At 37.8% G+C, this 16388-nt stretch overlaps 1 protein-coding gene across 1 annotated transcript in view; it reads right to left on the reverse strand.

Annotated features, from left to right (window-relative positions):
- Positions 1-2894: 2894 nt before the first annotated feature.
- The window catches only part of PLPP4 (phospholipid phosphatase 4), a 66999-nt gene continuing 53505 nt past the window's right edge, over positions 2895-16388 (reverse strand). Inside the window, exons 6-7 of the mRNA XM_042792130.1 lie at positions 12708-12878; positions 2895-5963 (exon numbers count right to left, since the gene is read on the reverse strand). Coding sequence (XP_042648064.1) covers positions 5764-5963; positions 12708-12878 — 371 coding nt within the window. The 3' untranslated portion in view covers positions 2895-5763. The remainder of the gene's footprint in view (positions 5964-12707; positions 12879-16388) is intronic.

Raw genomic sequence — 16388 nt, forward strand, 5'->3', positions numbered from 1 at the left:
GCTGAATTGCGTTTCATGCTTGACATTCTGCAATACTCATTAACTGGTCGAATGCACTGCTGTGTTGTTTTTATCAAGTCAAAGCAGTAAGTGAAGATTTTCTATTTCATGCCCCGTTCATACCTTGCTACAGAGATTGCATAATGTGGGCTACCCTCAAATGCCTCTTGGTTTTCCCTTTGGAAAGTTTTCTCAGAAGCTGACAGCAAAATAATAGTGGGCAGATCTTTACTTCTGTAACTTCAGCATACATCTAGTGCAGCTCAGATGTTTTTAGTATAGTTATCTGGGTTCAAACAAGATCTAAATCTGGCCTGAATGGTCTGAATGCTGATTTCTTGGCTCTCTGCAAGTTTAAGCAAAGCCCCTGTAGCAGTCAACCAACATGCCAAGCACCTGTAAAAGGAATCTCAGTTCAATTCAGTACCAGGAACTATCTGCTCAGTCTTGTCATTTTAATTTTATACATGTTGAGCAAGTTTTAACTTAATGACAAAATGATAAATGTTTCCTCTCTGTTCAGAGCATGTTCCTGAGCAGAGAATGATTTGTGTGCCTGTAGAACAGGAGTTCTCTATATTAAAAAATCTGTGAAAGTGGAGGTATCCTACCAGAAATTTCTAATCTAATTTTAGCCTCTTAGGAGAGCAATGTAGAAATTCTGCTTACCAGATGAGTATGGAGAGTGCTCTAAGATAGTAGATGAGATTATATACATTGTAAAATGGGAAAGAGCAATATGGAAAATATGCCTACAGTTTATGCCTGGGCATGTTGATCCTAACTGTTCAACAATATGGTCCTGCTTAGCAATTTTAATATATGTTTTAAACAGTGGGAATAAAATCCTGGTAGGTGCTTTAATTTTGTATTTAAAATAGAGTCAATTAAATTAACTAATTTTGAACTATTTCTAACTGATCTTTAAATTGTGTCTAATCTACTAGCTATACCATTGTTCATTTATATAATTTTGTTCTTTCTGGTCTCAAGGCATAATAACATGGCCTTGAATTTTATTTTACAGCATTACCTAGAGATTACCAATCCTACTGAATGCACAGTTATGAATAAAATTTGATCAATATGATATTATTTTGCTTTCTCTTCATAAAACTGAATTTATGAGCTTTTTAATTCTGATTTATATGCTTAATTTTCTTATTTCATTTATACTATTTGAATTTTTCAAAGTGTTCTTAATAAAGGGAGCTGCCTATATATATGATTTCCTAAGACAATTGAGAAAAAAAATAGAGAAAACCACTGTAATATTTGGAGTGGATGCTTAGACTCTGACCAATGAGCATTGAGGAGAAAAATAACAAGTGTTCAGGATTTTCTTTTGCAAGAAATAAACTCTCCATTAGACAGACGCTCATGCAGCTTTTAAACCTTTCTGATATACAGATAGACCCTGAAGGTTTTCCTGCCCTGTTGAAATGGTAACTGTGAATCTCTAGACTGTCCTTCCCAAGACAAATGTTGAGGCACACAAGCCCTGAAACTTTACTTTGTTTAGAGCAGACCCATGGCAGGATGACTACTGCAATGTAACACTTATGTCTGGAAAGGAGCTATAGATTCTCCTTCACTCATTTATGTTGATGAGAGTTTACTGGAAGCAAGATCCAGCCTACAGTGACAGAAGAACAAAATCTCAAATTTTGCTTTATTGTGAAGTAACTCAATGCAATACAGCAGTGTTTATGCTAGTGGAATGAAGAGCAGAACTTCTGTTTTCTTTCTGTGAATTAATATAAACAGTGTAACTCTTCAATACAGGACCCGTACTGTAGTAGTCTCAGCTGGCACAGCACTATTGTAAACTGGAACACTGGTCAGCAGGTAATACAGAAACTTTATAATCATTGTTACCTATCGCTTGTAGCAATTCTGAACACATTTTGAACATCAAAAGCAACAGAAACCTGAGTCTAACCTTTTCACTCCTATCATCCTCTTGCTGTCGTGTTCAAGACTTTTCCCCTTCATTAGGTCAGAGCAACTCAACAGCTTTCTAACCTGGGAGAAATACATGTTATCACAACAGAACAAAATTGCAAATTAGTTGCAATATTTTGCCAGTTACACTCCTAAAATTGTATGAGTGTGGGTAAAAACTGTGTGAAGGCTTTATCACACCTATTGAATGTAATGTGCTTAGCGATCCAGCACAGTTCCACTGAAATCACTGGAATTTTAGTACCATAAAAACAAAAATAAGGCTTCCCCACCTTCCCCACCACCACCCACGCCCTCCAGCACAGATTATTTTTACCATGGAAAGAAAGAAGGGAAATGAGATTCCCTTTTCATATTAAATAGAAAGAACAGGGGGCCCAATCAGACTAAATTGCACACAGCAAAATGCAATGAATCAGCATAAATGCTCCAGCTCTATTCCTAACACATTGCCTGAGATACACATTCACTATGGGGACATTTTGCTGACTGATTTGTAATCTCATGCTTCTCTTGGTTTCGTGATATTTCTGCCGTGTTTAATTAGATTTTGTTATCCTTTTCTAGATGTTGTCCTTTTCTAATCTAACCATATTTGTTATTAAATATGTCACTAATATTATCTGAGATATGGCACTTGACAGATGAAAGGGATCTGTTGCAGTTTAGGTGGCTAAATATTTTAAAATTTCAACCTTGCAGACTTACACTGTACGTTTTCCTGGATGAAAGCTGGACAGCATATTTTGGTTAAAGGAGGAAGGCTGTTCCATTTTAGTGGTATCAGTAACGACTTTTGGAACTGCTGTTGTTTATCAATAATGCAGTCACAATAGGGCTTCTTTTTTGTAATACTCCATGTAGTTTTATATTAATGAAACTAACTTGGTAACTTTTAGTCTTCTCAAAAAAATGATAACACACATATGTACAAACCCACATTCATGTGTTGTTTTATTGGTGCGTTAAAACATTGCATTTCCTTCACATTTAGAAAGCATGAGATTAAAATACATTGATCCACAAAAATGCCTTCCCTACACTGACTTTGCACTGGTAATTACAGCACCTACAGATCCCTCCACAAGTTTCATTTCATTAAGTCTTTCATAATTTCAATTACATTTTAATCAAAGCTTTTACATTGTCTATTTTATGACTTTCAATTTAATTATTCCCACTAAAATATGTTATTCTTTACTGCTTTGCAAAGTTCATCAATTACTCTTGCAATGTAAGTATTTCTGCTGCATTACACTTTGTATTCCAATCTTTTAACAGCCACTGCTCATTTGAGGGCTGTATAAGCTTCCCCCATCCCAAAGAAGATAGCTTGTTTGTATCAAAAGCCATTAAAATACTGGGAATGTGTACAGCACGGTTAGGAGGCCCCACTCATTTTTGAGAATAAGCCAGATCTATATAAAAACATGCAAAATGCTCTATGCATCAGTATTAAACTTCTAATTTTGATTTAAGATATTTCTTTTAACATTTGCATATAACCTGGAAGACTAGGGTTCCTGCTGAAAGAAAAAGCTAATGGCTAAGCCCTATATAATGTAAAGACGTGATACGCTTACTCTAGGGCTTTCACTAATCCTTCCATATGAAGTAATAGAAAATGATATCCCTGTTCCAGAATTCTGTAGGATGGTTTAAAAACTTTATAGGAAGATTAGACCTCCACTAAACTGTGTGGATTTCTAGAATAAGACTTCAGGTACACTAGAGGAGTGTTCTGTCAAATCCAGTGCAAATGCAATGCCAGAAAAATTTTGCTTTGCTGATGCTACTTTTGTGAGCTAGCCTTTATACACCAGCAAAACCAGTTATGTTTGGGTAACTGTCTCTATTCTAGAGCTCAGGATACTGTAAATGTCCATAAAAAATCCTCCTTCTAACTGATGCAGTCAAACTGATATCAGTTTTACAAGTAGATCAGGCCCAATTTCTACAGAACTCTCCTGGGTTCATGCATATTGCATTCTGCTCCTTAATGTCATTTCCTATTTACAGTTATTTCCAAATATCATATAAGTTTTTACATAGTAAGGTTGCATCCTCTTGTACACAACAATTACATTTATTTTTAAAGGGATTCTAATTTACTTGCTTTCTATAAAAATTCAAGTTTTGACAATCAGGAAGGAGCTCTTCTCAAAAAATCTACAAAGCTTAACTTTGAGAAAAGTAAATGACAATCCTTACATAAAGACATTGAGCTGTTTGAATCACAAAATGCCTACAAGGCCAATACATATTCCAACAGGAACACATAAATTATAATTATGGCAGCAGTCTCCTCCAGTCTAAAGCACCGTAATAATGGTCATTGATCAATGCTATCTTGATCACTTTAACCAGCAGCTCTGGCTAAGAAATGTTCAACTGCCAAAATGTGGTCTGGAATATTTGCCTGTGTTTTCACAGGATATCTAAGGAAAAAAAAATCTGGAATCTGACATTCTGCCATCCAAAGTTACATCATTTCACAGGAATGTGATGTATACTGCATAGTGCATACGTAACAAAACAGGATCCTACCAGTAATAAATTAACTAAAGTAATACACTTAGTAATCTTCTCCATACCAACAGTGTTTTGATTCAGGTGAGTTTCAATTCAGGTACCAAGCCAACCTTCTCAAACACCATGCTCAAGAACATGATGAGCTGAAAATGTGGAATGGGTCTAGTGGAAAACTGTCTCCAGCATTCCTCTGGATATGTTACAGTGCTGGAGACCACCACAAGTATTCATGGTTGTGTGCCCAAAGTCACAAATGAAAATCTTTGCATTTCTTTAGATCACCAATGCTGCGGTGAATCACTACACAGGAATGAACATGGCACACCAAGATTCACAGAAAACATTGTTTTTCTTTATCCTCAGAGTTTTAGGATTTTTAAAAATTTGTTATAAAGACTTCAGCTTGTTGAATGTCGTGGGTGTTCTTTTCTTTCATTTTGTTTTGACTGTAATTACTGCAAGAGCTATCACAAAATTGCTAATGATGTAATACCAAGTTTCTAATCCATCCTATGAAAATATATGTTATTGTAAACTGATCATTTTAACAGTGTGGAATTTCTTCAATGTCAGAATCATCTTGTGGAACTACTAATGTGTGAGGCTTGGCTCTTACAAACACTTAACCATTCAACCTTTTGGTTGCTTGATCATTAGTAGCTCAGAATGACCTTGTGACCTTGTCAAATCTTGACAATTAATATAAAGTTCTACTAGCATATAGAGATTTTTTTAATGTTAGAAGGCAACAAGATAAACAAATGGATGATACCCTAACTTATCAAATTATATAAAGAAGTAGCTGGCTATAACAGTTGCTGAACATCTGATGAAAATTGCTGTGTGTACTCACCACCCATCAAAATCAATGAGTGATGAGGATGACCAGAACTTTCTAGGAGACACTCAGTACTTCAGAAAATCTGTTTCCACATCTACTATATCCTCAACCACTTTTTCTTAAAATTATGCTCTTAACCACTCTCCACATGGGATTGTTTTTATTAATGTTCTTTCCCCTTCCATCAAGCAGTGTATCTGTTTGCAATAGACTGAAAACAGATAATTCAGCAAGTCAATATGAACAGAAAAATTAACTTTAGAAGTACAATGATATTATGGCATTAAAAATAAAATATTTAATTTCTCTCTATAAAAAAGAAAGAAACAAAAGAAAAAACACGTACAGTAATAAACACCTTGTTAAGAGACCAGTTTGGAGGAAATGTGAGAAGGCTAAAAGTTCATTCTGCACATTTCTTAAAGTCATACGGGACCTTCAGTTATTCCCTCTAGAGGCAGGCCAGTAGCATTATCTGCTGTAGGTCTCTCTTCTTTCTTCACAGAGTTCTGATCTAGCAGGCTGACGTAAGATTTATGACAAGCTGTATTACCCAAAGGAGGGTAGTGTTGTCTGTAGCAAATATAAGCAAAAATGAGGCCAATGATCCCTCCAACGAAAGCATCTAGACAAGAAAAGCAACAAAACCAGAAGCATGTTACCATGGAAGGGTCAAGCCAGTAGTGACAACTGTAAATAAAAGACATTTGGTTGATCTGGAAGTGTTTAACCCAGAAAATGTAAATTTCAAATTTTCATAAATAATTTGGAACCGAATACCACAATCACATAGGAGACATAAAATCAGTATTTTGTTGGGGATATCTCCAACAGTGTGAATACCTAAAATGTAGATGGTTGGCTATGTTTCAGGAGATGAACAAGGGGAATAGAACAGCCTCCATAGGGCAATAATCATTTATGATGTTCCAGCTCACCGTTGACCAACATATGTGGGTAGGCAACCCATGTATCTTCTTCCAGTTTGCCATGATTTACAATGACCACCACCAGGTTTTCTATTTATGAACAATATAGTTGAACTATACCATTTACAGCATCCAGAGCTCTCTCACTTACAGGTACACCTCAAACTATTGCACTGCCTACAGTCTGCTCCCTGTCTCTGCCCAAGTACCCCCAAGAAAGAGGGCAGCTGAAGGGCCAGATCTACTCTTGACTGTTTTGTACTCCAGAAGGCATCCTTGAATGCAGACAGGGAGAAGGTAGAATACAAGATGGAGAATAATCTTCCTTCAGTAAGTGGGCCACTGTAGCTAGAACAATTTGTTTCACTTGCAACACCTGAAAGGCCCCTGAGAAAGACAGCTGTCAAGAATGATTTCAAGCTGGGTCAATTCTTCCTAAAAACACCTGAAAGGTCAAAGACTAAGCATGCCTGATTTAACAGCTTATGAATATCTTTCTTTGGTGCTCTTTACTATCTCATACTCATACAAGAAAACATAATAAGAGAAAATAAACCAAGGCCATTGTATGAGATATTTGCAGTTTTCCATGGGAACCACATAACACCTGAAAGGGAAGAGGATTCATTCTGTTATCAGGTTCTCCCTGTCTCTTGCTAATATACTCCCGTGATCTTGTGTTTCATTTTCAAGCAACCAGAGCAAAGTTTCACTGAAAATACACACTGACTTTGAAAGCCTCAGATTTGAACACAAACAATAATGGAAGTGAGACAAAAGGCACTGGCTAGAGTATGACTTGACAGCATTTCTTATTTTAACAAGACTTACTAAGCACCATATCATCTGTGTGTACCTGTGCTTCCATATTTCACTTCAGTTACAAAGAAACCACAGTGTAATAAAAACAATGAATCACTGAGTTTAATGACAAAGAAGGGTAAATCAATAGAAATCATTTATATCTAAAATACTTAAATACAGATTAAATGCCCTAGTTTGTCAGTCTATTATATATTAAAACAAAGGGTTTATGGTTCAGTTTTCAGTGGGTAATAAATGGCTTGTTATCATTGGAGGAGTGAGAGTCTGAAGAGCCTTTTAACAGGAATAGCTAGGGCAAGAATACCTGAAAAATGTAATATTGAGATGGATAAATTTAAGAAATGTGATTATAAGTCACAGTTGTCTGTTGAGGAAGAGGACTAGACTGAATGACCTAGGAGATCCCTCCTAATCCTATGTTCTCTTCTGACATGCAAAAGGACATAACAAATCTATCAAAAACAAAGGTAATAGAGACTCAAGTAAGACTTTAAAAGGCGATTGTAAGTAGACAGAAGCTTATCCTACCCATACTGGAAGCTGACTGATTTTGTACTGTTCAGACTGTCCTTATCAAACTGTCATGGTACCAAAAGTACCAAGGGCAAGAATTTTCACTATAGTATGCTATTACAGCATCAATCAACTTGTAAAAAAATTAGTTATTGTGACAAGATTCGTTTTCTATCAACCTGTGTTGGTTGCAATTCTCAGACTACCCTCCTTTAACTGTGATTAATTGAATACTGTTCCAACAGCTTTTTTATTTTCCTTAATAAGGAGGTCAAGCCTATAACTATTATTTTTAATTATGAAGAAACGTGAGATTTTTGTCAGTCCTCTATAAGTCCCCTGGTATTTGAAGACTTACTGAAAACTTGCCTAGATAATTTATTTCAAAATACTTACACATAAATTATGAAACTCTGGGCCACAGTTTGAGCACCACAGTAATACAAATTCACTGTATGATTTATGCCAAAGATTTCTAGCTTATTGACCTTGACTGGAGGTAATCGGCAAACACTCAGGCAGCTATTTTGACTCCTGTTTTTGAAGACAACAATTCTGTGTTTTGGTTGAGCTCATGGTAGCCAGAGCTTCCTTTTTTTTTTTTTTTTTTTTTTTTTTTTTTTTTGCACGCGTTTGCCCATAAAGGTAAACGAATATTCTTTCATATTCTTTCAGTCTCAGTATTTGTCTCTACTGTTCTTCATATATAAAATTTCCACTTATTTCATGAGTAAATTAACATTTTCAGTGTTATAAGCCTATACAGAGGTCTAGGGACTTAAGAGCAGTCAATACATTCAGGATTCATAATGAAACGGCCTAATATTCACCAATATCAACACTAAGATCTTGAATACTACATTGTCCAGCCAAACTGAAGGGAGCTCATAAAGTACTCATAATATTAATGTTCTGAGCCCACTCAAAGGCTTTTTAATGTAGGGATATTCAACTCCATCTTTCACCTACAGTATGCTAAATATTGGACATTATATTGATGGTCCCTGTATATTCCCCACAGCATAGTTAAGACTCTATCACAAAGCCACCATAAATAATTTAACACAATTAGTTGACTCTGCTGAGCATAGAAGACGAGGTCTGAGCTTCTGTGCTGTATATTACAGAGTCAACTAGTCTCTCCCTTGAGAAAGCAGTTCTTTCAGGTAAAAGCATATGTCACCTGTAGGATAATGTCAGCCAGCACCATTCTTAGCTTGGGAAGGGCTGAGTTTTCAGCTCTGTCTCCCTAAACTTGAGAGACAAAAATACGAGCAGCTATAATGAACACAGTCACAACCCCTTGGGTGTAGTTTTCTTCTATCATATATAAAACACAGCATAATAATCTTCCTCATAGCACATGTTTCAGCACATAAATAATTCTTACTCCTGGCAAGAGATAGTACACACTGTAAACGTGTTCAAAACTTGTCAGTAAACCTGTACACTCGTTCATTCGCACTCCTCTCTCTCTCTCTTTAACAGAGACTTCAAACCAGCCAAGTGTCACACGTTGAGCGTAAGATTCATAACTGCCGTCTGTCCCACCTGCCAGCCTGGATGGGCACGCACCTCGCGTTCAGCAGCTTTGTGCTGGAAGCTCTCTCCGACTCCGAGTGTCGGCGAGCAAATAAGAGTAATGAGCCCTGTAACAAGACAAGGTGTCTGCAGGAAATCGGGAGAGTCCTTAAAGAACATGTCAAGGCTAATGGTTGGTGATTAAGCAGCTATGGGAGAACAGGATGCTGCACGAACACAAAAAACAGAGCAAGAAAAAGCATGGATGAGTCTCGCTCTGGTATGCTGGCTGCTGTATAAGAAAGTGCTCAGTGGGACAGAGATATGCTGTACTTAATTGAAACTCTACAGAGAAACCAACAGAATGATATATCTTTTTACTGGGTTTGCATGGCAAGGTTTCAGTAGCAGGGGGCTACCGTGGTGGCTTCTGTGAGAAGCTGCTGGAAGTTTCCCCCATGTCCGATGGGGCCAATGCCAGCCGGCTCCAAGATGGACCTGCTGCTGGCCAAGGCCAAGCCCATCAGTGACAGTGGTAGCACCTCTGGGATAACATATTTAAAAAGGGGGAAAAAAAATCCCCGTGCAGTGGGAGCTGAAGAGAGGAGTGAGAATATGTGAGAGCCACAACCTTGCAGACACCCAGATCAGTGAAGAAGGAGGGGGAGAAGATGCTTCAGGTGCCCGAGCAGAGATTCCCCTGCAGCACACAGTGCAGCCCCTGGTGAGGCAGGCTGTGCCCTGCACCCGTGGATGTCCATGGGGGAGCAGATTCCACCTGCACCCCATGGAGTACCCCACAGCAGAGCAGGGGGATGCCCGAAGGAGGCTGTGACCCCGTGGGAAGCCCACGCTGGAGCAGGCTCCTGGCAGGACCTGTGGACCCTTGGAGAGAAGAGCCCATGCTGGAGCAGGTTTGCTGGCAGGACTTGTGACTCCATGAGGGGCCCACACTGGAGCAGCCTGTTCCTGAAGGATGCACCCCATGGGAGGGACCCACACTGGAGCAGTTGGGGAAGAGCTGCAGCCCATGGGAAGGACTCACATTGAGGAAGTTTTTGGAGGACTGTCTCCCATGGGAGGGACCCCACGCTGGAGCAGGGGAAGAGTGTGAGGAGTCCTCCCCCTGAGGAAGATAGAGCAGCAGAGACAACGTGTGATGAATTGATGGCAACCCACATTCCCCAACCCCTGTGATGCTGCAGGGGAGGAGGGAGAGAAAATTGGGAGTGAAGTTAGAAAGCTTGGAAGAAGGGAGGAGTGGAGCGGAGGTGTTTTTTAAGATCTGGTTTTATATCTCATTACCCTACTCTGATTTTAATTGGTAATAAACTAAATTAACGTTCCCAAGTTGAGTCTGTTTTGCCTGTGATGGTAATTGGTGAGTGATCTCCCTGTTCTTATCTCGACTCACAAGTCATTCATTATATTTTATCTCCCCTGTCCAGCTGAGAAGGGGAGTGACAGAGCAGCTTTGGTGGACATCTGGCGTCCAGCCAGGGTCAACCCACCACAGTCTTAGAAAATAGGTAAACAATATATAACCAGTATGAACCAGATAATTGAAAGAAGCACTCAGAACCTTGACAGAATTATAATTTGCAAGGCCAGCAGTACTGTACCATCAACACCACATAAAGCCAAGATAACCTTCACAACAGAAATACCAGACTTGGTATTTCTGATAGGAATATGGAGACAAACAGGGAAAGAGTAATTACAGGCTGGAACACTTAGTAGGAGACATGAGTGAAGAAAGGCAGTTACAAAGGCAGTGACAAAGAGGGTCAAGAAATGGTAAATTAAATAATAGATGGTAGGATTTTCTGACAGTGCAAGTATAGATGCTGACAGACAGTAGTAAGTTGACCTGTGAACACTGGTGGGAAGCCATGTGGACAACCTATGAGACCCTCCTCCAGGTCCATCTCTGAAAGACTCAGTGTGGGAGAGTAAGGCATAATATAATTCTTATTTAATAGAATGAAGTCATAGAATTGTAATTTAATAATATAAGTGTGTAATTAATAAATAACAGAAACTTCTATATCCGTTACCTCACACCTGGATTTTAAAGAACCCTCAGACAACAGTCTTCCTGTGACAGATGCAGCTGGGGTGACTGGTCTTTCATTCCAGAAGTGCCTACCATGAGGGAAGAGAGGCTGCTGCGGCATAGCCCTGAAGCTATGAAAGTCAATACTAGTTTATTTAACCTCTCTAAGAAACCTCCTGAAAGGTATCTACTCAAGTTACATTGTATTATAAAAATGCTTCATTTACATGAGAATGTTCATATAATATGAAGATCCAGTTTCAACCAGAAACAATAAAAAGTAAATGAAAAAGAGATTAGGATTAAGCATCCTTTAGATAGTTGGATGCTTCACTTAAGAATATCCCCTGTTGTTCATTATATGTAGGCTTTTAAAGATGCAGATTCACCCAAGAGTAGACATTTTACACAACACTCCCACATACCAAATGCTTCTGTTAGAATCTTAAGATCCATCTCTCATTCTGTCAATAACTGTCATTCCCTCACAAAGGTAAGATTTAAGATTATGTAGCATGTTTCTTTAGCTTTGTGGATGTACTTTACGATCAAGAAAGACACTGCATGCTGCTGCAATGACCTACTCATCCATACTGAATACATTCAGCATTTATTTGCAGTGACAAGTTAATGAATTTTCATTGGTACCACATGCATGGTACCATACTGAATCCATCACACTAACATCTAGTCAGTATAACAAAATATCCATCCTGAAATATTAGCAGCCCAAAACTATGGAAAATAATTTTTAATAGGATGTAACAAGAAGATGAAATATTTCTCTTCCTTAAGTAGGACTTGACTTTGGAAAGTGTGGAATTGATATCTTGGGAGCAACTACAACCTTAGCAAAAAAAAAAAAAAGAGAAAACATCAAACTTTGCAGCAAGGTTTTCAGCGTGGGCAGAATCTGTTACAACCTATACTGTGTAGATTGATATGCAATGTGTCTATACTTCTCAAGGAGATGCCATGAACACACCTCATGCCCAATATACTTTGATTTGAATGAAAAACAGTGCATTACATCATGTGGATCAAATGACCAGAACGTAGACAAACGACTGAGTGCACAGATACTTCAGTCAGGTATAATGCACATGCAGCCACATATTAGCAATCACTCGTGAACCCAGCAGGTCTCAGGAAAAGCAGTAGGCAAAGGCGAGGCCACACGACAAAGCTACTCTGATGGGCCAGGGCCAGCCTATAGCTGGATCCATCCAAGACAGCTATGGCACTGATGTACATTTGTTAAAAAATGATGATGTAAGAAACCCACTGATATTGATTTGTATATAAATATGATGATGTACATTATGTATATAAAAATATAGAAAGGTAAAGGGCCCCTGCAGTATTTTCAGACATTAAAACCCTCAGCATCAATCCAGGAGCAAGGAAAATCTATAGCGTACTATTGTGTTTTAACTCATGTGATTCAATGAAAAAAAAAAAAAAATCAAAGAAATACAAGGCTAATAAAAAAAAAGGTGGGAAAAAAGGTATGTCCATGGCTCACCTTGCCAGTGATGCTTGTAATCACACATACGTGACAGGGCAATCATCATGGCACAGTAGAGTGGGAGAATTGCTGCACAAAGCCGCCAGCTCTTCCCCCGGCCATTTTCCGTGAAGCAGTGTAACTTTCCAGCTAAGTAGAAGGTGGTAAAGCCAAGGCCTGAAAATGCAACTGATAAAGAAAAACACATAATTACAGTATTTTGTCATTAACTCTGTACAGTACTATCCTTTAAGATCCTTTAAGACATGACAGCAGGATCCTTCTACTGCAGGGAAGTCTTGGACTTTCTAGAGTGATATTAGGAGCTAAGGTAATTTGAGAAGACCCATCTGAAAAAAAATGAGGGAGTTTCATAATCTGAATGGTGATTCCTATGTAACCATATAAATTATGATGTTGTAACTTAGTATTTTAAAGGGATGTAGCAAATTGCCTAGGTAGAGAGTTTTCTTGGGTTTTGTTTTTGTTTTGTTTTTAATAAAGCAATCATGATCTTACAAAATTAAAAAAAAACACAGTTCTTTGGGGACTGAATAGGAGGAGGTACTCTCCCACAAGAACACAGGTATGTTCTCCACAGCAGGGGTGTTATCTATGTAGCAGTACAAGCAATTAGGCAAGCGAACACCTCAAAGCAAATCGACTTCTTTCCCATAGTTACTCTGCTTTCACATAATCTGACATGTCTGCAAATACTGTTGTACCTCTAGACATTCTAACCAATAACAATTGAATATTTTTCCTTTAGCAATTTACCTTTTTCCTCTGGGGCAGACATCAGCCATGTAAAGAATCCCTGATTTTATTTGCACATTAAATTAAACATTTAGGCAAATTTTTAACTTGAGTCACAAAAGTTCTTTTATGCTTAATCTTCAGCATGTCTTTCCTGGTTTTAGACCTATTCTAAAAAGTTAAGGTTCAAAGCATAAAATGATTCAGTCAGTTTGTGTTGCAATTGAATTACATTTAAATGAGATTTTTAGGTTCCATTAACCTGTTTCTATCGAACATGAACCGTCAGTGAAGACAGAACTCAGGCACCACTCAGTTCTGTACTGAACTTCTTTACTCTTGTGGTTGTTCACCTTCCAGAGAGATACTGGATGGGATTTTTTTTTTTTTTAATAAGCATTTTTAACCTTTTTAAAAAAATGTTTGAACATGTTTTTTTGCTGTAGGAAAATAAGTGATGCAGATGAACAGGTACCTCTGTGAAACACATGTATTTTCTCCAGAAATATCATACTCATTTTTGTTCCTGACTGCAAAGATCAAAATAGAACATAAGCACATTAACCACAGATAGCAAAATTATAAATATTTATCCAAGCACTTAAAATAATTTTTCTGACTGCCTTTATACTTTTTATCTTTGTGATATCTAAGCACCTCTATAAGAGGTAATAGGTTACATTTATAATACACAATTCTGTTCTGATTCTGCTATAAGTGAACTTAATGGTAAAATCACCATCAGTGCTGGGTCAGACACATATTTTTTTCTAATCACCTGCTAGGGCTTTTCAAATGCCCTTCTCTTCATGTTCCCAAACACCCGATATCATAATTACTTTGTGTTCTGCTGATAAATCTATGGGATGGTCAATTTTAGCTGACAGTACAATGGAGTGGATTCATAAGTTTATACTACACAGCTGTTTGAATGCAATTACTGAAGATTTGCATTTCATCTTCAAGCACACAGGTAAATCACTTCTGTAGACTGGCTGTGGCAGAGCAAGACAGAATGCTAATTAGTCATCAAAACACTATACCAAATATATTGTACCCTAGAAGCTTTTTCAACCAGTGCTGATTCTGTACTTGTCAGAAGACAGTGGGAGGTAAACTTTAAAATATAACAAATAATCCTGAAAAAATAAAAGATTCCTTGCACACTGGATAGCCTTCTTGTGTACAGACCTTTGAGAGTCATAGAAACTTGCTTTGCCTTTCAGACTATCCATCAGACAAGAAGAAATAATTTCTTCTGACATTTCTACATGATGGTATTCTTGGAATTTATGTATTTTCCTAAGAGTAGCATGTTTTACACAGAAACAAGCTGTGAGATGCATCGTCAGAGAACCAGGCTATAGCCACCATGGAAAAAATACGATGCTGAGAACATATCTCAGCAAATAGGAAAAACCCCCATTCCTTTTCAAACATCCCCTCTAACTCAGTACCCAGTGTAGACTGACACACTTAAAACACAAAATAAACATTTCTTCTTCTTTCTAGTGTAAACTTTCTCTTATGCCTCTCACATTTGCTAGGTTAGCCACTGGAATATGACAAAAGAAAACACTTAAACACTTCTCTCTTTTGTGCTTTTCCTGTTATTTGTGGTATTGTCTTTTGTACCGAAAATCTGCAGCTCATTATGTTTTTTTTTTTTTTTTTGATGGCTAAAACCACACATGTACATCTGTGTAAGCAGATATAGGGTCCATTCTGCAGACTTTTGGAACTAGAAATGTGTCTAAACTTACCTGAGATTGCAAGGACAGGACTCGTCTGCACCATTCCATCTTCCAGCTGAGTAAATGGAGTGAACAAAACTAAATCTGTTGAATATTCAATATCAAGTGCAATTGTGGAATGAATACTTTCAAATACTTCCTCTCAAAAATTAGTTTTATTTTCATATTTCCATTTTCCATCTTAGGTTATTATTTTTCAGATCTTTAGAAGAAGGTGAACTGAAATCTGAAGATGGTATTCCCAGGCAGAATCATCAAGTGTTTTGTGGCTTCATTTTCAGTCAATCTACAATGCCTAGCAATTTAGAGGGCTTAAAGAAATATTGTCCAAACTACAGAGTAGATGTTCAGTCCACACAGGCTCATATTCCAGATTACTAGCATTTGTCAGGCAATTTTATTAGCAATTGCCAGTGTGGTGAACAGTAACATCAGATTTAACTAAATGGGCTTTAGAGCAAACCTTGTGATATTTTAAAAAAGTATTTCCCCAGAATTTGTTTTTTTTTTCAGTATCTGGCACATTTCCAGGAGGAGATGGTCATGAATGGATATGGAAGTTCAGCAGGATCTGTACTTGCACTATGACAAAGGCAGATTTTGCCTTACATGGTTGATGTGTTCCTCTAAACTAAAGGTCAGGAAGAAAAGACTCACAAACAATCCTCCAGGGGAACTTACGTCTAATGTAGGACGGAAAAGTAATATAATGATGCTCTAGCTTCTGGCTACAAAACTGATATTCTGCAGAGCAGGTTTACGTTGCAATATTGTAAGACTGACTTCCCTTACCCTGGAGTGTGCACATCCAGAAAAAGCTGCTCCACCCAATATTCCCAATGTGTGAAGATTCAGCAGCAAATGACACGGAATTATCAGCAAAACACTCTACGATGTGGGAGTATCCATTATAAAGGTAACTATATACTCCAAGACAATTCAATTACTGTGCACTCCATGTAAGCAACTTTGCTTGATGGCTGTATTTTGAAGATGTTGTCAGTCAGTAACATTAAGAAAACCAATTCACTCTTCAGGAATCCTGGGCATATAGGTGATATTTACACTGAAGAATTTGTGCAGAATTTGAACATTTTTTTTCCTGCACCAGCTAGAGACAATAACTCACTGTATCACAAAGAATATGCAATCACATCACATGCCTTAATATATTACACACTGCCTAATG

This window comes from Tyto alba, unplaced genomic scaffold (genome assembly GCF_018691265.1).
Source record: "Tyto alba isolate M040663 unplaced genomic scaffold, T.alba_DEE_v4.0 Super-Scaffold_1, whole genome shotgun sequence".
NCBI lineage: Eukaryota > Metazoa > Chordata > Aves > Strigiformes > Tytonidae > Tyto > Tyto alba.